Raw genomic sequence first — 27,899 nt, forward strand, 5'->3', positions numbered from 1 at the left:
CGCACAGCGTCATCGGCCCAAGCGCCAAGACTAGCTTATCCAGCAACTTACTACGCAGTATCAACCCCCATCCACTTTTTAGCGCGCGTTGCAACAGTTACGATGGCCTGACTCCGTATGTGTGTCCTTTATGCGTCTATTTTGTCAAGTAAGTCAAAGTTATATACAGCAGCCTTCGTTCAACATCAATAATTCACAAGATCCATGTAACGCATCCCATCTGATATACCCGAAACGCGCCGCAAGAGGACCATTATGGGATAGAAGTAAATGCAAATCTAGTCCAATTAATACTATGACCGAGCATGGTCACCACTTGTGCTCCCTCGCCGTTCGCGCTCCTCACTGAGGCCATGATCCCGATAAGGTTCATCCTCATCGTCGCTAAACAAAGGCTCTTCGTCACTTTCCCCAGCGAAGGCATTGTAAAGCTCACCTCCCCGGCGTTGTGTACGACCCGAACGCCCGTTCATAGCCTGCGTTTCATCCTCATCTTCTATCATTTCGAAATCGTAGTCATCACGAGGATCATTACGCTGGCGCTTTCGTCGCTGTACTTGGAAGTAGACCCCAAGTCCAATACAGAACACAATGATCGAACCGATCGCAGCGTAAATCCAAGCCTGAGTCCGTTTAGACGCACCGAACGTGGGGAAGAAGGAAGGCAAAAAGCTATCCGCAGAGGAGGTAGTAGAGGGTGATTCCGTAGAAACGGGTTTCGTCGGGGTGGGAAGTTCAGATGTCTCTTGGGCAGGAGCCTCTGAAGGCGTCGTTGGTTGCGCAGATGGCTTTGCGTTCACAGGACGATCAACGGGATCAGTTGGGACAGATGGGTCTTCAGTCTTGGTTGGGACACGATCAACGCTAGTGGTAGCAACAATGGCATCTTCAATCGAATGGTCATCATCGTGCTCATCGGGCATAGGATGAAGGGGCTGGCTGGAGCCGTCAATGGAAATCCCCCAGAGGTTGAGCCGCCAATCGATGAATTCTCCAATATGATCATTGACATTGGTATCCTTAACAATGACCGTCCACTTTCCAACACCGGACTCACCCCTAAGTGGAAATGTTAGAGGACCGAGTAAGAGAACTAAAGCACGGGGTCAACTACATACCAATGAGCCACAGTCATGAATGTCCAATCGTCATAGCCAGCCTTTGCATTATCTGACCGTCGTGCTGTACTCAGATAGCTGACGATACCCTCGGGGCTGCGCAACTCCACGCTGATATCGCCTCGGCGGGTGTGATTTACATTCATGGTCACAGTGACATGTTCCAACTTCTCGACATTGGCCTGGTACATCATATCCTTGGTAACTTCGTATGAGCTGGCAAGTCCCTGGTCACCTTGTGGGATTTCATGCTTCACCCGCAGCCACGGTGAGTGGAACCACGCCTGTGGTTTCACCAGCTCCCACGTCTTGGCCAGCTGGACCAGTGAATACGCGTCGACTTTCCCAAAACCCCAGTCATGGCTAAACTTCTTCCCCATCTTGGTAGTCTGCCAGCTCCCGTCGTCTTCGTGGACGGGAACTGCGGTCTCTATCATCAGGTACTGGGCGTCTCGCCAAGTAAGTTCCGGTCGGGCACTAAGAGCAAGGGCTATAGTACCCGCAGCTAGCGGACCTGCGGCAGAAGTTCCGCCATGAAGTGAATAGCATTTATCAGTTCCGACGTCGGTGGTATGAATCGCGTCACTCGAGCCACTGCTATAAGCGACGACCAACTGGGCAGAGCATGATTCCGAGTAGCTGGGATGTTTACCCTCTCGATCAATGGCACCGACAGTGATGCTGTAAATGCTGTTCGTGTAACCATCGAAATTGCAGTTGTCATCGTACCCTGCACCATTTCCAGCTGCAAAAACGAATATAGAGCCTTTGCCTCCTCGGCCATTCTGGATGCCATTGACCATAGCTCGTTTGATAAGAATCCCTGGCGCCTCCATCGTGGCGCCATCATCCGGAGGGCCCCAAGAGCATGAATAAATATCATTGCGCTGAAAGCCAAAGTTGATGGCAGCGGCTTCATCTGCATCGTCAATGGGTGCGGACAAGATCCGAATTCCCGCAACTTGACTGTCGTATGCAACGCCTATTCCACAAACATCGTTCCTAGCTGCTCCGATTTCACCAGCGCATCTTGTGCCATGCCTGTCATCACTAAGTCGCGGTCTGGGCTCCGGTACATGGTCGTTAAAATCGTAGGAGCCCTCAGCAAAGTAGTTCGGTTTGAGGTCATTGCTGTACATGTCTAGCCCGTCATCGACCACAGCCGTGATGACACCTTTTCCCGTGATACCTTCTAACCAGACGTCCGAAACATTGAGGTCATGGCCGACTTGGACAGTATTATAGAGATGCCACTGCCCGCTAAAGATGGGATCTGCAATCCCAAGTGAAGAGGCTATCCGTTTCTGAGCTTGGGCAGCTACGGGGTCCTCTTCTTTCACAGACGCCCTCGACACCACGTCTGCTGGAGGAGCCCTTTTTACTAGTCGCTGCTTCGGGGCTAACTTTTGAGACCAGAGTATACCGCTCAAATCTCTTTCCCTCGTATCCAATGTGTGGCCACGTCCTTCTCCGGCACGACTTGACCGTTTCCTGATACGTGCATGTTCGAGGAGCGCATCGAGGTCTGCACCGTTCTCCTTGGGTATAGAGAAGGTATGGTGTTGTGTGAGTTCCCCTACTTGGCCCTCGTGGCGTGCTCCGAGGCGCTGGGCGATCTCGTCTGGGGAGGTGGAGTCGTCAAGATGAAGAGCAAAGAAATCGCGCGTCTCGTAGGAGCGTCGAGGATGGACTGACGCCGTCGCAGCGCTAAAAAGGCCGAGCGCTACCGTTGCACTTTCGGAAAGCCGCATTATGGAAGCAGCGTGAATCGAGATGGGCCCCTATCGGTAGTAGGGTGAGATGAGGACAAATAAGATAGTTGCCATCAATAAGAACAGTACCAGACTCTTCAGTAGATGGCTTGCGATGCAGTAAGCAACTTCAAGGAAAAGAATGCTATAGAGACAAGAAATAATGAATATACACAGCAAGGGGGGTATGAAATGGTTATGTATTCAATGAGCACTGCTCGGTGAAGTTGTTGCGGAGGCGGAGTTCGAGAATGGTGTTCACTTCGGGGAAACAGCGGAGCCTTTTGCCTTAGGCGACGAATCCATTGTTTAACTTTACATGATCTCCACTCCCTTAATTTTTAGTGCTCAGGCAGCATTCATCCAATGTTAAATATTGATTAGACGACATACTCGAGAACATTATAGCCCCATGTTTCAGCATTTTGGTTAGATGCACATTCTTGCCTTATTTTAAAACGGACTGTATCTTTCTTATCAGCAGCTGAATCTCCACTCCTTACAGTGAAAACCCCTCAGACTTCCTGTGAAGGGATGACATAAAAAGTGCTCCGTATACGAGGCTGTATCTAAACATGGACGGGAGCCAGTTACTAAGAACCTAGAGAAAGAGTTCAAAGAACTATTCAGCCCTGTTTTAGTGATCTCTATTCTTATTGTAACTTTTTACCCCTTCTATATTGCCTGTACAATAAGAATGAGATGACGAATACATACAATAAACTAATCAGCATTGTGAGAAAATTGAAGTATGCTGCTCAAAAGAACCTACGTAATATCCATACGTCTGTAATTTTCAAAATACCCTGACAGTCAGAGTTCCTTTGTATATCAACAGCTCAGCCCATTCACAACCATCAACTAGTATTTGCTGCAAGAGGTACAGAGCTGTAATAAATCTACGGTCGATGTTGAAATAAGATTACTGGCCACTCCGCCAATTGGAGGATTTAGACGAAACATCCCATGATTGACTACGGGGAGAAAACGTGTCTCACTCAACAACAAGAATGCCATGATTTTCTTTACAATATTACTAAAACTGACGATGTTAATACTCACACAGTGCATCCATGATTTGTCTACTGACCAGCGGGTGTGTTGCAACATAACTACAGCACTGCCACTATGAACTACTTGTGATACACGGTTTACTGGCACAGTACAATGGAGTCTTTTCGTCATCTTTTCTACCCAGGCACCCTTCCACGCCCCTACAATTACAAGCTAAGTTCTTTTCTTAGAAAGGGGGACAAAAATGGGCCAGTCGTGGTGCCTGGCGGGAACATGTTTAATGCAGGATGACTGACGAGTCAGCCCCGCATGGAAGATGCTGTGCTTGCCAGCCACCGACTTAATTCTCATTAGCCAGCACAATGAGATTAATTCGCTACTCCAATATAATCCTGTTGATTTTTCTGTCATCTCATGAATTTTTTTTTTTTCATTCTTTCCGCCCCCTGGTCGAAATCGCGGTATTCAATCCTCTTACCTTCTTCTCGTACCGTACAAATCCATCATTGTTACAATCCATATACATCGCTTGTATACTACTCCGCAACTTCCAGCTCTGCAAATTAAGCGATGATCTATTCTTTCAGTGCCATCACCATGTACTAACACGAGCTGGTTTGGCCAAATCATCTACTACTGTCACAAATTTGGATACGAATTGATTTTTTTTACGATCTTTATTGGTGTCGCTAATCTTTCTATTCCCCGCGCATTTGACTTTACCAGTGATAAAGTACAGAAGCTTTCTGGGCAGTGTCGTAAAGGATCCGAAAGCTTGGAAGAATGGCTGCAGCTAGTTCCCAGAGGCCGACTAATGGAGGCTCAATACCTCCCCAATCTGTCCCTCTGAATGGTGTACCACGCGCTCCATCGCACAGACGGCAGCAGTCTCACGGCATGACACCCAACGCATTGGATTACGAAACTGATAGTGATCAGACTTACGGATCCATCGATGTCCCACAGACTCGATCGAAACCTTACAAGAATAACCCTGCTGTGGTTCATGGTCATCAAACTTCTCGCTCGTTCTCCGCGAGGACGAAAGGTTTGTCCCGCGAAGGGCATCCAAACTGGAGGGAAAAGCCATTACCACCAGAGCCATATATCTCACCTGATGAGTACGCCACATCACGGGGCAGCATGACTGAGTCTAGACTTTCTATGTCAAGTTCGGTGAAGCGGGATGATTCTCATATGGCACCACCACCTGGAGACAGTCACCAAACACCGCTAAGTCGCTCTAACACGGTACGCTCCACGGCAGAGCAAAAGCATGATTGGGCGGCAGATCGGTCACCTCTTCAAAAGCTTGAAGTGGCACTGACTGGAATCAGCAAAGAAGAGAAGCGAGCTCGAGTCTTGGAAGCTGAGATGAGGGCGAAAGAGCGGATAGCACGTCAGGAAGCTGAAAATAACAGTCGTACAGCGGTTCCAGTGCAATCTAACCAAGATAATGTACCACGAGATACTTCGAGCCCTCTGACGGAAGTTTCTCAGCGGACAGATCCTGAGCAGCCAGCTTTACCGCGTCAAAGACCGGCTCAAGGTCCTTCAGATAGAGTAAAACCCCCCCACGCGCGAACGGCCTCGGTACAACATCCAGTGCCATTGCCCGCTAACGCGCCACAGTCTGCAAGAGGCTACCCCCAGAATACAGGAGTTGTCAGGACTGGCAATGCTCCTAGACGGTCTGTGTCTGTGAGCCACTCAGCAGGAAATGACGTTATGGGCTCGCAATCAATTAAACCAAACATGCCGCGAGGGGTTAGCGGTCCTTACACTGCAGATACTTCCCAGGACCACCGGTATCCTGATCCTACTGCAGGAAAAACCCAATATCTGAGCCCTGCGGCGTCCGGGGTTAGACCAGTGCCGCAAGCTATACGAAGGAAAGAGCCCCCCACAGCGACTATTGGGCCCCAGCAAGCGGACCTGAAGGCCTACCCGACTGGGACTGGATCTACTGATAATGCTATGCCTGCACACTCTGACTCGAGTCGACAGCCAGGCGGGAATGCCGCAATGACATCTCAAAGTTTTGAGAGCGAGCCTGCGTCACAGCCTAAGCCCAAGCGGCAGACTGTTTCATTCGATGTCCCACCTCCAACGCCTCCACCTTTGTCGGAGTGGAAAACAGCACCAGTGGCAAGACTGGGTGCTTCTGACTTTGACTACCAGAATTTCGATGTCGATAAAAGTAAGGCGTGGTGGGAAGGTGGCGGAAGCAACAACCGCAGAAAGAGTAGGGCGCTGCCAATCAACTACCAGAAGCCACCAAACACTAAGCCATCGGGTAGGTCCTGCCCTTTGATATGCTCACCCAAGATTACAGATTCCCGGAACTGATACTAAGTGTGACATATAGCGAACAAGCGCTTCCAGCCACATCTGTTCCTTAAATGTGGTCCTTTACTCCGATACGGAGGGTTGAAGCGGGTGCGAATAGATGGACCCAATGGGGCATTCGATAAGGAGACTTGGAGAGGGAGTGTGTTGATTGTGACAAGGGATTCTCTCTCTTCATATGAGCCACCACCTACTTTAAGGTTATTTCCTCAACCAATGGATCTGCTACCTCCTCCTCCGACTGAACTGAATGGAGAGGATTCTGAACTAGCCCCTGAGTATGTGGACCCGACAGCTGGACTTATGAAATTGGGGCGAGATGGTCGGCCTCTCTATGTTAAGCCAGTAGATCATACAGAAGAAGAGCTGGACCTCTCTTGTATTGAAAATGACGACGGCATCTATGAGATGTCACCAAGCATCATTGACTACAGCACTGAGGGTATCAAGCAACCAATCCCTGCTAACAGAGTCCATTCTATGGATGGAGAAATTGCTGGATTCTATAAGGAGGTTGCAGGGGCCCGCCTCTACGCCGACCCAGGAAGAGATATCACTTTCTGGAGGTTTAATATTGAGATTGAATTAGGAAATACCCAGCAGCGGATTGCATATCGCCTCAACCAAGGGCCGGCTCTGGGATTCTGGGTGCCTGCTAGGGGACAGTCGATGAACATAATGTACCACACATGTAACGGCTTTGCCCCCGGCGTCGACTCTAACAAACTCTGTGGTCCAGACCCTCTGTGGCGAGACGTGCTCAATGAGCATCAGACTCGCCCATTCCATGTCATGATTGGTGGAGGAGACCAGATATTCAACGACAGGATTACAGCAGAATCATCCTTTTTCCAGGAATGGGTCAAGATGAAAGATATCCATGAGAAGTACGACACGCCGCTGAACATGGAGTTCAAAGCGGAATTGGAAAACTCTTTTCTTGAGCACTATTCACGGTGGTTTTCACAGGGGCTTTACTCCCTTGCAAACTCGCAAATACCCATGGTTAACCTCTGGAATGACCATGAGATCATCGAAGGCTTCGGATCTTACCCCGATGAGTTCATGAGCACGCCCGTGATCTCAGGGCTTGGCAACATAGCATTCAAATACTACTTGCTATTCCAGCACCACAGCGTTCCGGAAGAGACCGAAGCAGATGAGCCTAGTTGGCTGCTTGGAGCTCTTCCTGGACCGTACATCAACCACCGAAGCCGCAATCTGTTCATGTCTCTAGGTGGTGGGGTGTCTCTCCTCGGCCTAGACTGCCGGACTGAACGCATGGTAAGACCACGGAACCTGCTTAGCAGCAGAAAAGCAGTGCTAACAGTATATTCTAGAACGACGAAGTGCTCAGCGAACAAACTTCTGATTTGATTTGGGACAGATGCCATCGTGAAATTGTCCGGGGCGAGACGAAGCACTTGCTAGTGCTGCTGAGTATTCCGGTTGCATATCCTAGGGTGGTATGTTACGAGCGCTATAATTCCAATTCTTTCCCTTCTAACCTTCTTACAGGCGATGGTGAAAAATATTCTAAACAGCCGGAAATCGCTCGGCAAAGCCGGGATTTTTGGCGGTTTTGTAAACAAGACAGGGGGCAACATTGAAATCTTTGATGACCACTGGACCGCTAAGCACCACAAGTCCGAACGCCAATACTTGATCGAAGATCTTCAGGACTTGGCAGCAGACAAATCCGTCCGTGTGACCATTTTAAGGTAAGAAACTGTACTCTGCCATCCTCTAGGGCGGAACTAACAAACATCTTTTGTAGCGGCGATGTGCATTTGGCTGCCATTGGCCAATTATACTCGAACCCAAGATTGAACTTGCCTAAGGACAAAGACTATCGATACATGCCCAACATCATTTCCTCAGCTATTGCAGATATTCCCGAGACGGAGATGGTGTCAGACACGCTCAACAAACGGAATCGAGTTCACCATCTAGATACTAATACAGACGAAGACATGATCCCCATATTTACACATGATGTGAATAATAAGCCACGGAATAACAAACGGTTGCTACCACGCCGAAACTGGTGCTCCATCCGTGCGTATCAGCCAGGTCGGTTCTAGTCTCATTGGCTTATTGGCGCTTTTTTGTACGTTGCTAACTAGGCACAGGCTTTACACCACAGACCACACCGGAACCTGAATCGTCGCCGGTGGAGCCTCGACCGGGCAAGTTGCAAAGGACATTGTCCTTGACGCGCGGAGACAGACCCCAGGGTAGCGGCGGCCTGTTACGCCGACTCTCGGGGCGTGGACGGCCACCGACTAAGGACTTTAACCTTGGAGGGAACCCAGTTGGGCGGCGTATGAGTATGGATGGCCCATTTCCTCCTGCGGAGACAGGCGATAGCTATTTTCCACCACCCACAAATTCCCGCCCAGCTCCGTTCCTTCGACGGCCTACGAATCTGAGCCAGAAGGCATCTAAGAAGGCTGCAAAGCAGGGGGACGATGGGGTTGGCGCCTTCGTTAATTTAGAAGGGGGATTGGCTATATCCTTGAACTTGGAATTAAACCCGAAAGACCCGTCTGGTATTACGACTCCATACAAACTGCTCGTGCCGATGCTGCGGTACGAAGGGGATGAGTACGACCCCCCTGCGGCACCAGTTGCAAAGGGCTGGAAGCGGTGGTTGAGTGTACGGAGGAATAAAAGAGAAAAGCAGAATGTGGAGGACACCGAAGCTGAAGAAGGTTTCAGCGATGAAGACGAGGATGAGTACGACCAGCACGAGAATTATGGACGCTCAGCGGGACGCGAACATGATTATGTTGCTGGTAGAGACGCGCCTCCAGAGACATTAGTGCCGGTTGCTAGTCCAGGCGAAGTAGAGCACGATGGTGTTGCCGAAACCTCGAGAAGGAGGAAGTGGTTTGGCCGATGAGCTGATTGATAGCGGAGCGCGAAGCGCGAAGCGCGAAGCTATTATTTTATATGATTTGATCTGATACGTTTATGACGATTGATGATGATGACGCTGTCGATGACAATTATAATGATAATGAATGTAAGATCTATGAACTATTATTTGTATACAGTGGGTACCCTCTGAATGTGATTGTGATGAGTCCTGTGCCTCGATTCTTGTTATCAGGTTCGAATATTTGGCTTTCAGATTCTGGATTCTGCCTGAATGCAGAGATTCCGGCGATTGATCCGAGATAAAGATTGATCGATAATCAGTGGCGGTCTCGGCCCGTGACTGCTTTCTAAGCACCGGCGCACGTGATCCGGTCTCGCCATTGGCAATCCGGAATGTTTTCCCCTGTACCTGGTGGGAGAGAGAAAAGTCGCTTCCGTGGTTTTCTTGTGCAATTCCATTCTTTGTCATTAATCTGGTTTATTCATTGTCCCCACACAGATTCCAGGTAGGACACCAGTCTCTTGGTTTCGACCGTTTAGCTAATCTTGAACCATCCAGCCCTTTTTTTCGTCAGGCCGTCCCCACCACCCGGCAATCTGAGCCCCTCCTTCGCCTCTTTCTCTGCGCTCTCCCTGAACGCCCATAATTAAAGGCCGCCTATTTCCCGACCCGACTTTCTTTCTTTCCCCTTCCCAATCTCCTTCCCAACACCGTCAAACTGTTTTCCTTCGCTTCTCGACGACTTCCCTTTTCCTCTCTTCGATCCTCGCTCGGATTGACCGCCGCTGCTGCCTCGTCGCTGCACCAGAAATCCTCCCCGTCTGCTTCAGTTCTATCGAATACCCTCTCGACGCCCCTGCGCGTCAGTCAAAGTTCGGCATCCAGGATGGTGCACACCAAGGTCGTTAGTGAGTTTTCCCTAGTCCTTGTATATAATGCTGCCCAGATCAGTTGGAGATACTAATTGGTTCCCCCCCCCGTAGTCATTGGCTCCGGCCCCGCCGCACACACCGCCGCGATCTATCTCTCTCGTGCGGAGCTTAAGCCTGTCCTCTATGAGGGTATGCTGGCTAACGGCACTGCCGCTGGCGGTCAGCTCACCACCACCACTGACATCGAGAACTTCCCCGGCTTCCCTGATGGTATCGGTGGTACAGAGCTGATGGAGAACATGCGCAAGCAGTCCGTCCGTTTCGGAACCGAGGTCATCACCGAGACTATCTCGAGAGTGGATTTCTCGCAGAGGCCGTTCAAGCTGTGGACAGAGTGGAACGATGGTCCTGACAATGAGCCCGCCCACACTGCCGATGCTATCATCATCGCCACTGGTGCCAATGCCCGTCGTCTCGACCTGCCCGGTGAGGACAAGTACTGGCAGAACGGAATCAGTGCCTGTGCCGTCTGTGACGGTGCTGTGCCAATCTTCCGTAACAAGCCCCTCTATGTGATCGGTGGTGGTGACTCCGCTGCCGAAGAGGCCATGTTCCTGGCCAAGTACGGCAGCTCGGTTACCGTTCTGGTCCGTCGTGACAAGCTTCGTGCCAGCAAGGCCATGGCCAGCCGTCTTCTGGCCCACCCCAAGGTGACCGTTCGTTTCAACACCGTTGCGACCCAGGTCCTGGGTGAGGAGAAGCCCATGGGCTTGATGACCCACCTGCGTGTCAAGAACACCGTCACCGGCGAGGAGGAGACCGTCGACGCTAACGGTCTTTTCTACGCCGTTGGCCACGACCCCGCCACCTCCTTGGTCAAGGGCACGATCGACCTCGATGACGAAGGATACATCATCACCAAGCCTGGCACCAGCTACACCAGCCTGGAAGGTGTCTTCGCTTGCGGTGACGTCCAGGACAAGCGCTATCGCCAGGCCATCACCAGTGCTGGTATGCCATGACTTCACTATTTCCCCGTCACATCAAATACTAACAGTCTTTCACAGGCTCCGGCTGCATTGCTGCTCTTGAGGCTGAGAAGTTCATCGCTGAATCCGAGTCCCCTGAAGAGGAGGCTCCCGTCAACGAGGTCAAACAAACCCCTCAGGGTAAAACCGCGGAGTACAAGTCTAACCCTCTCCTCTAAACGTCTCCGTCCCGCCACACCTACTCTATAGATTCCTCATCACCACCACCTCTTCATCACACCTAGATCTGCCCTACACCGGCTGACTATCATGTTTCATGTCCTACGGATATATCCATTTTGCTTATTTTGATGGCTGTTTATATTAGACTTCAGCGTTCTGGTCATTCTCCTCGGTTTGTGATGGGAAGTTTAATACATTTTTTTTTTTCGGTCCCTTCGATGATACTCGTGGCACGCATGTTTCATGGGTCGCTGAAACTATGAATTTCATATCAATAGACTAGAATATAGAGTAATTCTCGAGGATCCTGATTCGAATCTGGTTTCATTTGGTAGTACAAAGATGGTCGTTAAGAGCATATATATCTTACATAGTATGCATCAACTCGTGCAATTCATAATAGGAGCAAGATCGTCCAGGCTGAATCTCAACGATTCGACAAGTCAGAGTTATGCAAGGAGCCGTTGACTTGTACCCCATTTATGGGGAGATGAACAGTCGCAGCAGCAGTTACTCCATGAGTCCGATCGCTCGAGCTGTTTGTATGCTGTCCCAATGAAGAAATGGACGAAGTAGAAGCACCAGCACCAATTGACAAATGATTTGTCGGCACAGTAGTGTCCGCAGAACGTACACCCCAACTTGCAAACGGATTAGCTGCATACCACTTCGTCTTCAATTCGGCCGCCTTCTGCTCCCACTCGGCGATCTGTTGTTTCCATCGGCTCCACATTTCCGCATTGGTCTGTCGGTTGACCTCTGTCTGCTCGATGTACGGCCGCTTTTCCTCTTCGCTGGCTCGCCGCCACATGAGTCCGAGCTCATGACGGATCTCATCGCGAGCAGCTTTCGCGTTAGGGTCGTTCGTTTCTGCTCGGCGAGCTTCGTCGCATTGGGCGCGGCATATTCCCCAGTAGTCTTTTTGGTAGAGGAGGAAAGGGTTTAGGCCGGTTCTTGCTGGTCGGGGCATGGGAGGGCCGATTTCCGATTGAATTGATGTCCACATTGCTTGTTCGTAGGCTTGTTGATGGGCTGATATAGGTGAAGCTGATTCCGCTGAGTTGGTTGGAAGATTGCTAATGGATGATGCCACGGGCATGGGCGGCTCTTTTCGCTTTTGTCCTGCCGCTGTTGGAATGCTAAATTCTGCCTTTCCTTTCTCTGGTACGAGGGGGTTCGGTAGCTCTATGGGACCTAGGATAGACTCGATCACCTCAGAACCGGCGCGGAGCCCAGAGATATATGCTCCGTGGACAGTGGCAGGGTGAGTGCCACATGTCGCCTCCCCTGCAAAGTGCAAATTGCCAATCGGCTTGGCCATCAGGTCGTAATCTCCTGGAAGTGCTTGCGCCGCCACATAGGAGTAGCTGCCCCTAGTGAACCTATCGGACTTCCATCTCGTGACTATTGTTTCTAGTGGATCGGGAACCACCATATGTTTGAATACATTGCGGAGTTGGCTGGTCACCTCAGCAATAATTTGATCATCAGGTGTACATTCCGCCTGAAGAGCGGCATCTCCGGCCATAAGGGCAATTAGAACGGGAAGTCCGGTAGTCTTCAGACAATTCCAGAAAAGGTAGAATCGACCTCGGTTAGCAGCATAATCTTCTTGAATGGTGCTGTTTCGATTTGTGGGCTCGCGCAGAAGCCCAAACATATCTCGTTCAGTGTCCCAGAATGGCTGGTCAAACACCAGAATCACCTTGTTCATTACTCCAAACCCGAGTCGATCAATGGCTCCACGTTTCCATTCCGGTAGAGGAGGTTCAAACTGTATGGATTGATGCTTGAGAACGCCCAAGGAGCCGGTGAAGACCACTTTGTCTGCCGCAAACGATTCGCCGTCTTCGCAGTGTACAACTGTCTTCTGTTTTCCCATTCCAGACGGGTCATATGATATCTTGGACACTATCTTGTTTGTTCGAACGTCGAGTTTTGTAGGTAATGAGAATAGCCCGTAGGGGACTTGTTGATATCCACCTACTACCTGCGAATGCTCGCCTTCGAACTCATTTCCTATATCTTGATCCCATCCGGAAAGACTAAGTCTACTGACGTTAGTCGCGTTTGCATATTCCAAATTGGCGAAGTGCCAGTTAATCAACCGCATGTCTTTCGGGGATAGCGGGAGCATCCGCTGGTATTGCCGGATGCCCTCGTCCAGCACAGCACCTAACGTTTGAGACGACGAAACCTTAGCGACGGGGTCCAGGTTTAAAGTAGCATTAGCTGGAACACCGTCGTTCAATCTCCAACCATTCACTTGACATGTAAACGCAGCTGGTTGCTCCTCTGGGCGTGCAAGATCTGCACCCGGGGCTCCAGGCGCCTTGATGTCTGTGGTTTTATGACCTACGCCTCGACGGACACGCTTTGTAGGAAGCAAAAGGCCGATAGTACCGGAAGCCCTTGCTTCCTCGTATTGTCTTACTGTGACACCATCGCTTGTTGACAAATCGCGACCTGAATCAATCAATTCCCGGTCGCCTTCCGCGGTAGGAACGACGATGGATTTATGTCGATAGAGCCCTGAACGGTCTAAGACATCATCATAGAGCCTTTCATCCATCGCATCCTGAATCTCATCCACCGGTGAACCATCTATGTCATAAATTGTCGAAATGTCGCGTAACAAGTGATATGGAAGAGCCAGCTGGCTCCGAATGATTGGGTCTAACGGATTACCACGGTCGAAACCAACAACTATATGCGCACCCATCTCGGCCTTAGGGACTAGTCCGGGGCCTAATTTAGACGTCTGAAGACTTCGCAAAGGATGTGAGTATATACGACCTCCAATTCTGCGTCTTCCTTCTAACAAAATGACCCGAGGGGCTGTGGACGCGTCGCGATAATGACGAAATAGACCTTCCAAGTGCCGTGCGCAACCTAGACCTGACATCCCAGCCCCAATCACGACCACCACGGGACCTTCCTTGCGCCGGCCTTTCTTTGGAGCTACAAAAGGCATAGGAATTTCGACACAGCCAAAGTTGATGTACCCATTTCGTACCAGCCATTCATACGCGAAAGAGGCGAGGTTCATCCAACGGTAGTCCTTCGCACACCCAAGAGCTTCCTCCTTGGAAACGCTTACCATCGGATTTCGAGTCCAAAGTCGAAGTATACCATTCCGTATGTTCAAATATACTGTGACGTGCAGATGACACAAATGGTCCTGCAACGCTTCCTGCTCCTTTAAGTGCAGCGCGTACGGATTGAGTCTGGATGCATAAGCTGCAGAGATACACTGCTGAGCGTAAACTGCAGCCGGAAGCCTCGAAGGTATGGAGGATCTTGGGCGATATGACGTAAACCCATTCCCGCTATCTGCATTTTTAGTGTCTGCGACGAGAGAAGATAAAGAGGGCTTGCTGATGACAGTTATCGGTGGCATTGGATTAATTTGACTCGGTTGAGGCGTGAATGAAGAAGTCGTGACTGAATCGCTCGACCTACCATGGGCCGGAGTTGTATGAACATCCTGAGATAGATAGTCTGTACTTTGGGACCTAGAGTCAACCCCACCTAAAGCTGTTCTTTCTACCCGATGACCTGGGTTTGAGTTGCTGTTTGAGACAGAATATAGATTTGTGACAGTGGCTTGATTCAAGTCGTTATCCAACTTTGAGGCATGAGCCTTCATCATGCTAGCGTTCAACTGCAGACTGCCCCTTGGCAATGTTTGGTTTGACGGCAGCAGGGCAACATGGCCGCTGCTGTTGATGCTAATGTTTGTTGGGATATATTGGTCTAGAGTGGTGACCTCATAAGAATGGCCATTTAGGACATGCGTTTTCATCGAAGCTGCAGCTCCCATATTGCTGGCAAGGGGTGCCATATTGTCGCGGTATGTGTTGTAGCAATGAGATCGACTATTGCCCAGTTCAGTAGAAGGTAACTATATTATACTGAGCCTATCCATAGACATAGCACTTCCATCATTTGAGAATACAGGCAGCACAGATCTCAACGTTTCAATCCATTGTGGGTCCACTCATTGGGAGCCGTTGGTGGCGGGTAGGAGAGAAGCTTGATATGGGGATGTACAAATTCCTTGAGAGAATGTCAGAACATGTTATATGATTGTTTATAAACTTCTAAAGATACGGTTATAGGACATGAGAAAGGCCTCGCATAACATGGAGCAGGAGTCCATTGACTTACCTGAGATGTTAGTTCGAGGGGTTATTGGGGGCAAGAAAGATACTGATTATCCGAACCCATCGCTTTCCTTCTACAACCGATGCAACCCTAGAGGATGGTACTGAAATGTAGCAGACCAACAATCAGTTAGGGCCAATTGCCGATAAAGGCGAGAGAAAGCAAGAGTGCCAGGGATTTGGTAAAGCGCAGGGTGATGTGAAACCTGAACTCTGAGGCTATCGATGGAGATTTGGTACTGTGGATGGGCCCATGCGTATTTTTCAGTCCGAACCTAAGGTATGCCACATTCTGCAGGCTGCACTTTCTTGAGTTCCCACCCTTCTTACACTCACCTCACTCACTCACTCTTTTGATCCCTTGTTATTATGAACATCAGGCATAGTTGATTATACTGTGATTGATAAAATAGTAAAAGAATTGAAATTGTGAAGTTTGAATATCCTGGGGGATTTCCACAGTCTCTTTATATTGGTACCCTGTAGCCTTCCACAGACACAAGCAAACTGTGAGCGGAACAATATATTGAAATTGCAGTCAGTGCTCGATCACTCAGCTACAATCAGAGGGCTTGAAATACAGACTAAGCTTAGTGGCGGCTATGCCAGCCACTGGGGATAAGGAAATGTGATACGTATTCAAGTCACTATCTCGTTAAATGTAGTATAGAAAAGATATTTACATTCAGATATAGTTGTTAAAATCCAGCCAGGTCTTGATGCAGCCGTGGTCATTACGCGGCAAGGACGAGCAGATACTCACGAGTGGACTGCGGACATCTTCTACTCCCCATTTCTTAGGTATTAAGCAAAGTAAGTATTTGACCTTTGCCTCCTCTCGCCTTTGAGCGAAGTCCCGGTCAAAAGTAAAGTCCATGACGGTTTGGCCTGAACTATCCGTTATGGACATTACCCAAATTGGCGTATAGGATTCCAGCAGCCGACCTCTACGGATATGCCATGTGCAATCATCTGTCGGGCAAAGACCTTCAAGAAAAGGAAAGACTGAATTTACTGATGGCATAGAGAAGACTATAAGAGAATGAATAGTTTTCTTATAGAAATGAAGCAGGGGTAAAACTAACCATCGGGACGGAATTTCACTCTTAGGATTATCAACTCCAATATTTCATCTTCAAGAGGTTGGAAGAGCGCATCCATGATCGCTGACTCGGTACTCTTGGTGGACTTGACAAGATATTCACGGATATCTAGTTTTTCGGCCCTAGTTAAACATTAGCCTTTGTTAATTAATAGACTTTCATCACCTACCGTTCAATTATATCTTCCCTGACCATTGCCTGTTCGCTCTCAGATATATCCTTCAAAGAACGTGGTCGACGAAAATTGATCAGGTAAGGTGTAACCGGAGAGAATGTGTACGAAACGGAAAAGTCATACAAGACTGTATCATGGAAGTCCCCCGGAAGCCTGAAATGATCATCTCGTACATCACCATGAGTGATATCGAGTTTCGTCGTGATGCAAGCCTTGGCCTGATAAGTTCGAGGATAACAGCTCGACGGTTAACATAACCGCAGGTGAATTTGGATATATCGAGATCGGTCATGACACCATGAAACTCGGGAAAATATATCCTTTGGGAGCTTGGACACAACGCATTAATGCGGTTGTATACTCGAGCTTCGTTAGTATATGGGTCGAGTTCATCTTTTACCTCCTGAAGCTTCTTAGGTATGCGTGGAGGAACTCGTCGCAGTTGCGAGTATGCATTCTCTTCAGTGTAGTCAGGGAACTTTATCTGATATCAGACTCTATGTTAAAGATCCTGCCCCTAATATACTTACTACTTTGGCCACATATTTGCGCATATACATCCCGTCGCGCTGAACGAGAAGCCATAGAACTTGAATCTGATCCTGGCTAGGGCGCCGACCGGTACCCACTGACCTTCCCAAAACCCACTTTCCCTGTGGAGGAGAAAACGGTCTGAAAACTTGCCTATCATCGTAAACTGCATTGATCCACTCTGGCGGAGGCCATTCGAAGAAGAATTCCTCAGTCCACGACTTGTCACTCATACCGCCCGTCGTCGATTAGTGGAGGTGCTAGCTGCTTTCTGAATCAACAGAACTCAGGATGCCGAATGTGAAATCGTACTATAGCCACCTTAATAAAGAGATGTAGGAAGGAGTCTGGGGAAATTGTTAAGGCAGGTCTTCTGACGTTTTGGAGACGGATTTGCGATATAGTCTGCCAGAATATGATCATCAGGTCATTAACGGTTCTATCTTTTATCTGCCGACTAAGATATTAATTGTGCAGTGGGTGATTAACCCCCAAGGGGCGTTACTCACCGCAGTCCCAGAATTACCCAGCCAACCCCGGAGCAGACACAATTAATGCGTTGTTGAGGAGAAGGCGTCAAGGGGTTGACAAGTGTTTATCAGAAGATAAAAAACACAAGGACTAATCAGTCAGGCGTCTACCATGAGGCAACTTACGCGATGAGGGTTACATTGCGTATGTTCTAGTAACCGCTAAACATAGATAGATCGAGGCGCCCATCATATCAATTGCTAGTCTTCGAGATGGCTTGCTACATGCCGACTAGTGTTTAGTCAATTGGATCAGGGAACCTACCATAGCAATGGAAACGGCCTGGAGAAACACTAGAACTGTCAAGTCATGCAATGCCTTGTGGTCTGTTCTATATTGATGTTAAGCCTGACCGGAATTACTTTGACCTACCTAGTATTTCAGTAATGCTGAATCAAAAGCAAAATACGTGACTGCTCAATAAACAAACCCTGAGCACCCTCACAAAAGCAGCTGTGTCCGACACAGGCAAGCTACCAGAAATCTGCAGTGTGCATATGTGCATATGTGTATGTATATACCCTTCTCTACTCTCTATAAGTGATCTCGCTTCTCCTACCGACGCCTATGTGAACAGAGCTCGTTTCAAAATCGATAGGATTACAGACGGGAGATTGGGGTATGGGCCTGGACAACCGAGAACGCCAAACTCCCCCAAAACTTTCAGTATCGCATAAACGATTCACGCCATCGGTAGGAAACCTATAGGACATGAACCGTGGGAATTACCTCTATCGCAAGCAGTGTCTAGAAAGCAAATGCGGCTCCGAGCTTCAGCTCTTCCGCACGTGTGTATGTAGGCCAAACGTTTCCCCCTCACCGCCGTCTCCATTCTTGAAGACGTCGTCTGAATCATTATCTGTAAACTCATCCCGGTAGTGGCCCTGGGATTGAAGTCTGGGCGAGTTCTCGCCACCGCTGTCATCGTCAATGGCCAGATCAACATTATCGTCATCGAAATCATGGAATCCGAGACGCTCCTCCTCGTCACGAGCAAGAGTTGTGGCGGCAGTGTTGACATACGGGTCCTCAGAGAAGGCATGGTGAGGGCGACGGTCAGCATGATCGGCCTGCAAGGATCGACGTATATCGGCTCTTTCCTGAGCCTCCAACTCCTTAGCTCGTGCCATAGTCCTAAAAACTATGTCAGCTTTCGAATTTCGCAAAGTAAACTAGTCGTTGACGGCCCACCTTTTATAGATGTACCAGCCGGTGAAAATGCCGATCGCAACGGTTACGATGATGCTGCCGATATTTATGGCTTTAGAACCTGCGCTCATCTCCTCTCCTTTCTCGGAAAGTAAACGGATTCGGCTGCCTACAAAGGCTGGGACAAGAAGCTTAGGTGTAACGATAGCCGTGGCAAGTCCATACATCAATGGCTGAACGGTCGGGAAGGTTGAAACAGCACCGTTGCATACTGAGTACGGCAAAGGACAGAGACGAATCATACACAGCAATTTCAGCCCGTCATACTTCAACGTCAACGCAAGAGCTGCGAATCTTTTATCACGCTCCATCATTCGATTGACGAACTTAGACAGGATAGTCCGAGAAACAATGAAGGAGCACGTAGATCCCAGCACAGTCGCAGACGCATAGAGAAACCATCTATCGAGGACGTCAGTGGGCCGGTCAAGACCAGGATAAAGACGCAAGTCTTACCCTTTCCATACGCCAAAGATGTAGCCAGATATGGTACCAAAGGTAGACCACCCCACCAAAGGTGGAAAGGAGACGAAGAATACACATAACCAGAGGACAATGTATGCCCCCGCTGAGTTCTCCCATTTCTCTGCTACAGGGCCAAGCCATATGAAGACTTTGCCCGTGAAAACCAGGAATCCAATTCCGAGGAGATTGGCAAGCAAAGCAGCAGCAGCAGCACCTACTTTCTGCCAAAAACTCAATCTCCGCCAAATTGCCATCATTCGTTGCGATGTTTCATTCAAGCGATGAGCGACCTGCTTCCAGAGGGTACGAGGCTCGGAGGGGTTGGCGGGATTGCTCCTGCCGGATGCCAAATGACTCCATGGCGGATACGAATCATTGTCCGCGGGTGAAAGTGACTCTGAAGGCGAGGTGGGGAGGGACAAAGCCCGGGCGGTAGATGTATAGTCGGCAGGCATCTTTCAGGAATATAAGAGAGTGTATTGCGATTCCGAAGCCGGAGAGACAGCCCGAGAACAAGTATTCGCAAGCCGATAGAGTTCGACGGTTAAGTGGAAGTGTAAGCGTAACACCAACGATTATCTTATTGTTGCTTTTTTAGAATTGGAAGGTAGTCCCCGATAGATCGCCACGTTACTAGCCGTTGATCAATTAGCGAGGGCGTATCTATGCCCCCAGCGTGAGCGGATACATGGGAAGTTGGAAAGGGATCGGTGTTTTGCAACAAAGTCCAAATAGCTGGAAGGCGTTCCTGAATTGTTGGGGAAATGGAAGAAAGATTTACCAGGTAAAAAGCTAAGCAGCCATGATGAACCTTCAGTCACGATCGCAGATAGATAAAAGCCTATGATAACGGCTGAGACGTGGCATAGAGCCCCTATAAAGACAATGACAGTTTGTCTGCCTGAGAGTGAGATGGAGGCTGTGCTATTAGGCTGGTGGTTAAACTAACTAATTAATGGAGCTGCTGACTGTACGGTATGAAGTCACACCATTACCGCATGAGTACCCTCAGTACGGTATTATTGTACTCAGTGTCAGACATGCGTACTATGACCTGCCTACAGAAGCTTGGTTCTTTCCACCTACCAGACTATTTTTTAGGAGATATACTATACTAATTTATATCAAGAACACTTTGTTCCTCTTCAATATGGTAGAGAGAAGGCAAAAGTAGTTCCTGCTTTCAGGGTACTTGCCTGTATGCAGCCTGCATCCAAGGTTCGTGATCCATGATGGGTGGGTATATGTATGTATCGGCAGATCGACCAGTGATCCTGCTGGGTTATCGCCCGTGCCAAGACCCTGTTGCCATCAAGTCTAGATTTCATGGAAAGGCAGCAGCAGCTCAAGAAGTTTTCCCCCCACATTCATACCCAGCGATTTTCTGTGGGACGGGAAAGGGGAGTCAAAAAAAGGTAAAAGGCTATATATGTACCTTGATATATCAAACTCTATGGAATAATCAATCGGGTCCAGAAAATAAACAGACTAAAGCAGAAAAACAAACAAAAGACCTGTATAGAACAGACACAGCTCATTTCAAACTTCTCCTATAGTCTGTAACGCCTCGTCAATATCAATCGAATGGATCCATCCTGGATATTGACACCTGTTTCCATTCTGGTTTAGTGCTTCACTCAATCGGGTGAGAAGATCGAGAGGGGAGGTCGAATTGGTGGTTGGATTGGAGCCACAGCCTCAGGTTGGAGAACAAATAATCTACAAAGGTCAAGCTCTCGATCAGACATCTGTTTTCTCCCCCCCCCCCCAATTTAATTCCCACCTTGACAGCCGTACCCGTACCTTTTTCCCCCAACTTACGACTTAGTCTACACCCGACAATTCCTTGCTCCCTCTCCCTTCTTTTCTTTTTTCCTTGCTTTTTCTTCGCATGTTTCCTCGTTTTTCCCATTAAGTTACTTCTTCTTCTTCTTTTTCTCTCTCTCCTTTATTTCTTGGATGTCCCCTTGTTCTTCCCTGATTGATCGTTCCCTGCTCAGATGTGATGCGATTACCTATGGTCTACCACACGTTTCCTGTCGCATCCTGCTAACATCTCTCATCTAACATCTCGTTTCATCCATGACCATACACTGGATCACCTCTTTAGACAGGGAACAATGAACGCTGAATATTAAACTCCCTTCTCAGTTTGTGGTGGTGTTGCACAATCTCATTCTTGTCCTCTATTCAACCTACTGTCTTACCCCTCATTTCCCTCCGCCCCTTTTACACCGCGTATCTCTGCCCTCTTATCAACACCCCTCAGTTGCATGACATCGCCTCCACTCAGCATGATTTCAGAAGAGCTTCTTGAGGACTGCCTCCAATCCCTCCAAGGCCAAGACTTCGACGAGGAAGAACAGGCCGAGAAAGCTGAGGATTTCCTGCGAGAGAAGACCTCCTTGTCGGGATCGTCCTTAGAAAATGCCGTGCTGGACGTCCTATGGAGGCATCGAAATCGCTCCCTTCCGGGTTCCTCTCCTCCTCCGCCCCGACATACTGTCATTCGCCGCTCATCTCCTGCCCCCTGGCAGATGGGCCGTTCGTCGACGCCGTTGTCACCCCATTCCAATCTAGGAACGAGCCCGGGGAGTACCTCTTGGCTTCCTAATTCACGAGGCGGCTTTTCGCGACCGGCACTGTCCTCTACCGTATCACCATTTACTTCCCCGCGCCCGTCGCCCAGACTCGCTCTTGCCCAGCCGATCCCTCACTCCCCGAATTTAAACGCATACGAATTCTCCGACCAGACCCAAGTGTCCGACTTCTATGGTGATTTTGGTAGCGACAGCAATGTGGACTGGCTGGTAGCCGACGATGCCAACAGTACCACCTCTTCTGTCGGGACACTGAGTGCCATTGGAGGTCTCAGCGCTACGGCCGCTGAATTTGTCCCGGATATGAGTCCCCATGATATTTTGCGCACAGTGCTCGGAGATAAAAGGACAAACGATGAGATAGAAGCTGCCCTCGAGGCAAACAGTTACGACTTAGGTGCGACAATTGCGTCTTTGTCTCAAGGTCATGATGGGGATGGGTTTGTCCATCACTCGGATGACACTCGTGTGGTTGTTGGAAAATCGATGGCAATGGAGCAAGCCAAACCTGGAAGTTCCCCAGGCCAAATCCGTAGCCCAGTGGTCTGCAAGTATTGGTTGTCTACTGGCCAATGTCTCCGCGCAGATTGCCGGTTTAGCCATGACCTAACCAATCATCTTTGCAAGTGAGTCTGACGAGGGCTTTGTAGACATGTTCTAACAGACAGTGGCACTGACGATGTTACCCTCCCTTTATAGATACTGGGTTATGGGCAATTGTTTGGCTGGCGATGGTTGCCCTTTTTCACATGATCCTTCAGCGCTCGTCGCCAATCTCAGCGTGACGGACGGCAGCCACCAAGGCTCGACTGGTCCTCAATTCCACGTAGATAGCGCCTCCGAAGCATTCCCTCCTTTACAATCCACGCTAGGAGTGGGTGATCAATGGGCGGGCCAATACATTGGCAAATACCCATCTCATTTATCGGGTCTAATGGGGCCCAAAGGCGTGTCGCAATCAATGCAACTTGTCACAGGCAAACGAAATGGAAGTTCAACACAAGGGTCTCGCCCTCATTCCCGACCCGGTAGCAGGCATCAAAATCGTGAATTAAACCCGGCCGCCCCGTCCGTGGATGACCCAGATGCATTTCCTACACTTGCTGCTGTCAGCGCCAAAAATAAGAAACATCATGGTAAACGTGGCGCGCATAATCGTGAAGCCAATTCCAATAAAGATAGTGTGCCTACTTCACTAGCAGATGTCGTACGCATGTCTCCATCTCCCGCAGTTGGGAAGGGCAAGACCACATCCAGAAACAAAGAAGGAGCCAAAGGCCGCGAGAACAGCGCCGCTGCTCAGTCTATACCACCGCCGCAGAACATCCCTTGGCTTGAGACAGGCTCGCGAGCCAACCAGCAATATATCAAATACCGTACGGAAGCCATCCGCCATGGCACAGTAAGGAACAAGTTTCTCCAAAGGTAAGGGTCTCGAGATGCACCCTGATTCGAGTAAGCTGACTGTCTTCATAAGTGCGGCCCAAGCCTGGAATCGTAATGATGCTAGGGCGGCAAAAGCTCTATCTCTGCGGGGTCAGGCGGAGAACGAAGCTATGCGTAAGTGCCATCGAGAAGCTGCACGGCAATTATACGAAGAACGAAATAAACACATAGTCAATGCCGGTCTGGACGATTCCTTGGAAGAGCTCTATGTAGATTTGCATGGCCTACACCCCGAGGAAGCAATTGAATATTTGGAGAAGATCCTCCTCAAACATGCTAATGAAGGCCGGCGTGTTGTCTATGCCATTACAGGCACAGGCCACCATTCTAAGAATGGGAAAGACAAGATAGGAAAGGCAGTCAAGGCTTGGCTGAACGAGTGGAAATACCTATTCCGTGAATTTAGCGTACCTGGAGAAAGGGGAGGGTATGTGGGTGGGATCTTGGGCATCGATCCCACGAGTTACGACAGATCTCTAGCGAAGAGTCTAGAAGACAGTGCTGATGCAAAAGCCGGTGCAGGTGGGAACACACCCGTGCTAACGATGGGCAAGATTCAGCTGTTGAAGCGGGAGGATTTGGAAGTGAAACACTAAAGCACACTTGAGAAAAGCCTTCCAATTTATGAATTCAGTGGAAGGAATAGTACTTGTGTTGTACGGAGTACTACAAGTCGCCTCCGTGATATGTTACGGTATCCATAGTGTGCCTACCTTCCACCCCCAATTGTCTAAGACGCGGAATTGCAACCGGTGGTGGATTTCCCGCAGTCTGAACGCAAGTCCCCGGTGGACATCAATTCCAGCAAGTATATGAAAGGATGCAGGAATTTAGGGAATGAAATAGATAAATCTCTTATCATCTGTTCCTGTGCATAGCATCAGCTTTCTTCTGGCCTCCTCCTTGTCCGTCCCCTTCTCCTTCTTCAACACGGAGGCTGGCTAGTAATACAACATTATTTCAATATACGTATCCATTGGTAATTTTCTCCTGAGTGTTGATGAGATTTTGAAGCTAAAGACTATTGTTTAACATGGGAACAGAGAGTAATATTTACTCGGGCTCCTGGTCGCGCCACTTCTCGCGTAATTCTTCAACATTGAAACCGCAGGCCTCGGCCTTCTTCACGATTGCCCTCGCCTTTTCAGCAACCGGGACATCAATCATCTTGCCATCCAACGTCCAAGCACCCCGGCCCGCCGCCGCCGCCTTGTCATCTGCAATAGTCACCCGCACGGCCCACTGAACCTCATCCGAGTCTGGGCCAAAGATCTGTTGTACAGTCGGCACCTGAGAAGGATGGATACACTGCTTCCCATTAAATCCCAACTGCCTGCCACCGCGACATTCCTCTTCCAGAACAGCCGGCGGAGACCCATCACCCTTAGTCGATTTATAGGTCGTACAGACAAGATCAATAGTCGAAGGCAGATTCGCCGCCCTCGCAGCAGTAGCAATCATAGACCGGGCGAAGAGAAATTCAGTCAGATCGGGGGTCCGTGTCAGACTGAGGTCGAGGGCGAAATCCTCCGCGGCGAAAATGAGACCCTGCAGAAGTGGCGTGGAGGCGCAGATCTGGGTCAGATTGGTTAGGGATTTGGCCGACTCAACGAGAGCCAGGAGAGAAATCGGAGGTCGTGAGGAAGCATCTTGGGATTGGGGCTGTTGGGAAAGCGTGTGGGTGATGACGTCGTTAACGAATGTTAGGTCGGAAGCTGAGTTGACTTTCGGGATGACGATAGTGCTTAGATTGGGGGACTGGAGCTGTTTATTCTGTGAGCTGGTGGAATTGGAAAGAAAACAAGCCGAATCTAGAAGACATGGGCTTACCACTTCTGTTAGATCTGCGAGGGCTAGACCGCTGTCTACGGAGTTGATGCGGACTGCTCGTTCGCGGATGCCTGAGGGTGCGGGCTGGTCGAGAGCTCTCCGCACCAGGGAACGAGCTTCCGCTTTCTTGTGCGGAGTCACGCTGTCTTCTAGGTCATAGGCTACGCAGTCGGCTGTTAATGTGCGTGATTTGTCGATGAAGCGCTGCGATGAGCCCGGGACTGGGTTATTTAGGGTCAGCGAGGGTCGTCTGGGTGTGAGCGATGTGGTGCGCCTGCAATCATTCTGGTTTGTAGGGACGAGGTGAAATGCGGGGAAGAGCTGCCTGGGAAGGACGTACTGTAGAGCAATGCGCGACGGAGCGTATTTCTGGACGCCATTGTCGCTAGATACTGAGCGATTCAAAGAGTCTCTGTGTGTATCTCGCTTCCCTTTAGTTCGGCAGTACTATTTCAGAGGGGTGAGGAGAGCAAAGACTGGCGGCAGTTGAGAAGTCAGTCTTTTCCTCCCTCGGCAACGAGGGCATAAAGGCTTCTCCGGAATCTAGATTTCAACATTGTGAGATCAGTGGAGACATCTATAAGCTTATTTTAAGGGGGAATATGATGTGTCCCGGTCAATTGAAACGAGCTTCTGACATTTCACACCACGTGTGAGTTGCGTCCACATTATGATTCGTTTGTACTGATGTTCTGTCGGTCTGTATGTACATGAGAGATCATCTTATCAGTCCATCAAACTAGCAATCCGTATGTTACATAAATAACCGCGTATCAAAAGCTCCACCGCCCGCATTCTGTCCTCGCTCACCGCCCGGCCATGGAGACACGCAACATCATCGCATTCATTCCGCCCTGTCAACTATTCTTCTTAAGAAGAGCGAAGTGAGCGTAATTGCTCCTGTCTTTGTCGCTGGCGTTCTTACTCGTCCCGTTCCTAGATACTAAGATTTCCCCTCCGTCGACATGGAGCAACAACCCCTCAATCCTGAACCCCAGCAGGGTGATCTTAACTGGCGCCTGAGTGCGCATCCGATTACGTTGCTTTGTTTCCTGGGCTTCCGCTTCAGTGCCCTGCTGATGTACCTATTCGGGGTGCTGTTTATTAAGAATTTGTATGTGCCTTTATTTTGTTCTTGCATAGCTCCCTCCTCCAATATAATGTCGACCCCTCGTGGACTATCTCGGAGATTTCTGCCCCTGAGTACATGGCCAATCCAATCTAATCTGAATCTACAGTATCTTGGTCTTCATCATCACCTTGCTTCTCCTCGCAGCAGACTTCTATTACCTCAAGAACATTGCCGGACGTCGCTTAGTGGGTCTCCGCTGGTGGAACGAAGTGAACACCGCGAGTGGTGACTCGCATTGGGTGTTCGAATCCTCGGACCCGACAACTCGTACGGTCGCAGCTACAGATAAGAGGTTCTTTTGGCTTAGCTTGTATGTAACGCCTGCGCTTTGGGTTGGACTGGCGATTTTGGCCATCATTAGACTGAGCAGTGTTATTTGGTTGAGCTTGGTTGGTGAGTAGTGTCTTGTCTTCTGTGACTCTGTGGTTTCTGATACTAATCGACATAGCTATTGCCCTCGTCTTGACAATCACCAATACCCTTGCTTTCTCCCGGTGCGATCGCTTCAGCCAAGCGTCCACCTTCGCCAACCGGGCACTGTCTGGAGGAATTGTGAACAACATCGCGGGGGGTCTGCTGGGCAGACTCTTCAAGTAAACAAGCCAGTCTTGAACGTTGTGCATTGTATGGTTGTCGTTCCTCCCTTGATACATCTGGATGTATTTTACAAATCACGTGCGCTTTATGTATGCTCAGGCCTCTCAACATGAAATGAATGCAACATGTTTTGTATCTCACTCTTTTATACCTGTTGATCTTAATACCATCAGTCATTTTGAGGGATTTTCCAGGGCTTGAGCTCAGTCTCAAAGCATGGGCCTCGTTTCTCACAAGGAATGGACTCTAATGCTGCGTGACTACAATGATTAGCACAAGCTATGTGACTTGTCAACTCTACAAGATGCAATTCCACAAGAAAAAGGTGCTAAAACAACCTATTCAACTTAAAAGGATTTGCTATTAGGCTCATCACCGCACTAGGACTGTCTTCCCAGGGACACAAAGATCACGAAATCGACCCCTGCTATTTTGCAATGAATACCTCCACCACTTGCCCACAAAATCCTTATCAACAAACAAACAGTACAGAAGAAGAAAAACAGCTACTGATCTCTAACCGAGAGTCTCCCGCCCTCTATCTTCGAAATCTATTACATCCCAACAAAAGGCACAACTCACAACTCACAACAAAAAAGTCAATGCAACCCTACCCATCCATTTACAAAAATAACAAAAAAAGCACTCGCCTGAGAAACTAATACACACGTCTCTCAGGATTCTTATGCCAGGGAATGGAATAAGGGGTGACTGTGCCGCAGTACATTAGCGTCAGCCTACTGACAAGGATTAAACGTTGAGAACAACACGAGGCTGGGGTTATTTCGATCTAGTATCCATAGCCATCCTACGAGGCTGTCAGTCAACAAAGAAAAAAAAAAAAATAGGATTCAGGATAGACAATCTCATTATGAGTGCTGGCATACCTAATAGCGAAGTAAGACATGAATATGT

General features: G+C 49.1%; 9 protein-coding genes across 9 annotated transcripts; 4 read left to right on the forward strand and 5 right to left on the reverse strand.

Annotated features, from left to right (window-relative positions):
- Positions 1 to 80: 80 nt before the first annotated feature.
- Positions 81 to 3,096, reverse strand: kexB (kexin kexB). The gene is made up of 2 exons (XM_032079653.1): positions 1,119 to 3,096; positions 81 to 1,059 (listed from the first exon to the last, which is right to left on the reverse strand). The coding sequence occupies exons 1-2, from the start codon at positions 2,867 to 2,869 to the stop codon at positions 294 to 296; spliced, it is 2,517 nt and encodes an 838-aa protein (XP_031945486.1). The 5' UTR covers positions 2,870 to 3,096; the 3' UTR covers positions 81 to 293.
- Positions 3,097 to 4,332: 1,236 nt separating this feature from the next.
- Positions 4,333 to 9,179, forward strand: BDV37DRAFT_296447 (uncharacterized protein). The gene is made up of 6 exons (XM_032090111.1): positions 4,333 to 6,179; positions 6,252 to 7,516; positions 7,573 to 7,698; positions 7,751 to 7,953; positions 8,010 to 8,305; positions 8,365 to 9,179. The coding sequence occupies exons 1-6, from the start codon at positions 4,667 to 4,669 to the stop codon at positions 9,135 to 9,137; spliced, it is 4,176 nt and encodes a 1,391-aa protein (XP_031945487.1). The 5' UTR covers positions 4,333 to 4,666; the 3' UTR covers positions 9,138 to 9,179.
- Positions 9,180 to 10,002: 823 nt separating this feature from the next.
- Positions 10,003 to 11,195, forward strand: trr1 (thioredoxin-disulfide reductase TRR1; the record flags this gene model as incomplete). The annotated part of the gene is made up of 3 exons (XM_032086261.1): positions 10,003 to 10,024; positions 10,100 to 10,999; positions 11,056 to 11,195. 3 exons carry the CDS (start codon positions 10,003 to 10,005, stop codon positions 11,193 to 11,195), a joined length of 1,062 nt encoding a protein of 353 aa, XP_031945488.1.
- A 142-nt stretch (positions 11,196 to 11,337) lies between these two features.
- On the reverse strand, positions 11,338 to 15,685 carry aof2 (putative lysine-specific histone demethylase Aof2). The gene is made up of 2 exons (XM_032080899.1): positions 15,370 to 15,685; positions 11,338 to 15,258 (listed from the first exon to the last, which is right to left on the reverse strand). The coding sequence occupies exon 2, from the start codon at positions 15,041 to 15,043 to the stop codon at positions 11,627 to 11,629; it is 3,417 nt and encodes a 1,138-aa protein (XP_031945489.1). The 5' UTR covers positions 15,044 to 15,258; positions 15,370 to 15,685; the 3' UTR covers positions 11,338 to 11,626.
- Positions 15,686 to 16,050: 365 nt separating this feature from the next.
- On the reverse strand, positions 16,051 to 17,407 carry BDV37DRAFT_279120 (uncharacterized protein; the record flags this gene model as incomplete). Its single annotated transcript, XM_032086262.1, has 5 exons — positions 16,051 to 16,397; positions 16,451 to 16,590; positions 16,638 to 16,861; positions 17,005 to 17,121; positions 17,174 to 17,407. 5 exons carry the CDS (start codon positions 17,405 to 17,407, stop codon positions 16,051 to 16,053), a joined length of 1,062 nt encoding a protein of 353 aa, XP_031945490.1.
- A 793-nt stretch (positions 17,408 to 18,200) lies between these two features.
- On the reverse strand, positions 18,201 to 20,292 carry BDV37DRAFT_238960 (TVP38/TMEM64 family protein). The gene is made up of 3 exons (XM_032080900.1): positions 19,371 to 20,292; positions 18,897 to 19,316; positions 18,201 to 18,839 (listed from the first exon to the last, which is right to left on the reverse strand). The coding sequence occupies exons 1-3, from the start codon at positions 19,832 to 19,834 to the stop codon at positions 18,479 to 18,481; spliced, it is 1,245 nt and encodes a 414-aa protein (XP_031945491.1). The 5' UTR covers positions 19,835 to 20,292; the 3' UTR covers positions 18,201 to 18,478.
- Positions 20,293 to 21,549: 1,257 nt separating this feature from the next.
- BDV37DRAFT_190381 (CCCH zinc finger and SMR domain protein) lies at positions 21,550 to 24,374 on the forward strand. The gene is made up of 3 exons (XM_032079654.1): positions 21,550 to 22,605; positions 22,679 to 23,404; positions 23,457 to 24,374. The coding sequence occupies exons 1-3, from the start codon at positions 21,653 to 21,655 to the stop codon at positions 24,019 to 24,021; spliced, it is 2,244 nt and encodes a 747-aa protein (XP_031945492.1). The 5' UTR covers positions 21,550 to 21,652; the 3' UTR covers positions 24,022 to 24,374.
- Position 24,375: 1 nt separating this feature from the next.
- BDV37DRAFT_190396 (HpcH/HpaI aldolase/citrate lyase family protein) lies at positions 24,376 to 25,897 on the reverse strand. The gene is made up of 3 exons (XM_032079655.1): positions 25,596 to 25,897; positions 25,256 to 25,476; positions 24,376 to 25,189 (listed from the first exon to the last, which is right to left on the reverse strand). The coding sequence occupies exons 1-3, from the start codon at positions 25,633 to 25,635 to the stop codon at positions 24,479 to 24,481; spliced, it is 972 nt and encodes a 323-aa protein (XP_031945493.1). The 5' UTR covers positions 25,636 to 25,897; the 3' UTR covers positions 24,376 to 24,478.
- A 178-nt stretch (positions 25,898 to 26,075) lies between these two features.
- On the forward strand, positions 26,076 to 27,423 carry BDV37DRAFT_238965 (DUF846 domain-containing protein). The gene is made up of 3 exons (XM_032080901.1): positions 26,076 to 26,369; positions 26,494 to 26,780; positions 26,836 to 27,423. The coding sequence occupies exons 1-3, from the start codon at positions 26,221 to 26,223 to the stop codon at positions 26,982 to 26,984; spliced, it is 585 nt and encodes a 194-aa protein (XP_031945494.1). The 5' UTR covers positions 26,076 to 26,220; the 3' UTR covers positions 26,985 to 27,423.
- The last annotated feature ends 476 nt before the right edge of the window (positions 27,424 to 27,899 follow it).

Source organism: Aspergillus pseudonomiae (genome assembly GCF_009193645.1).
Source record: "Aspergillus pseudonomiae strain CBS 119388 unplaced genomic scaffold BDV37scaffold_7, whole genome shotgun sequence".
NCBI classification, from domain to species: domain Eukaryota; kingdom Fungi; phylum Ascomycota; class Eurotiomycetes; order Eurotiales; family Aspergillaceae; genus Aspergillus; species Aspergillus pseudonomiae.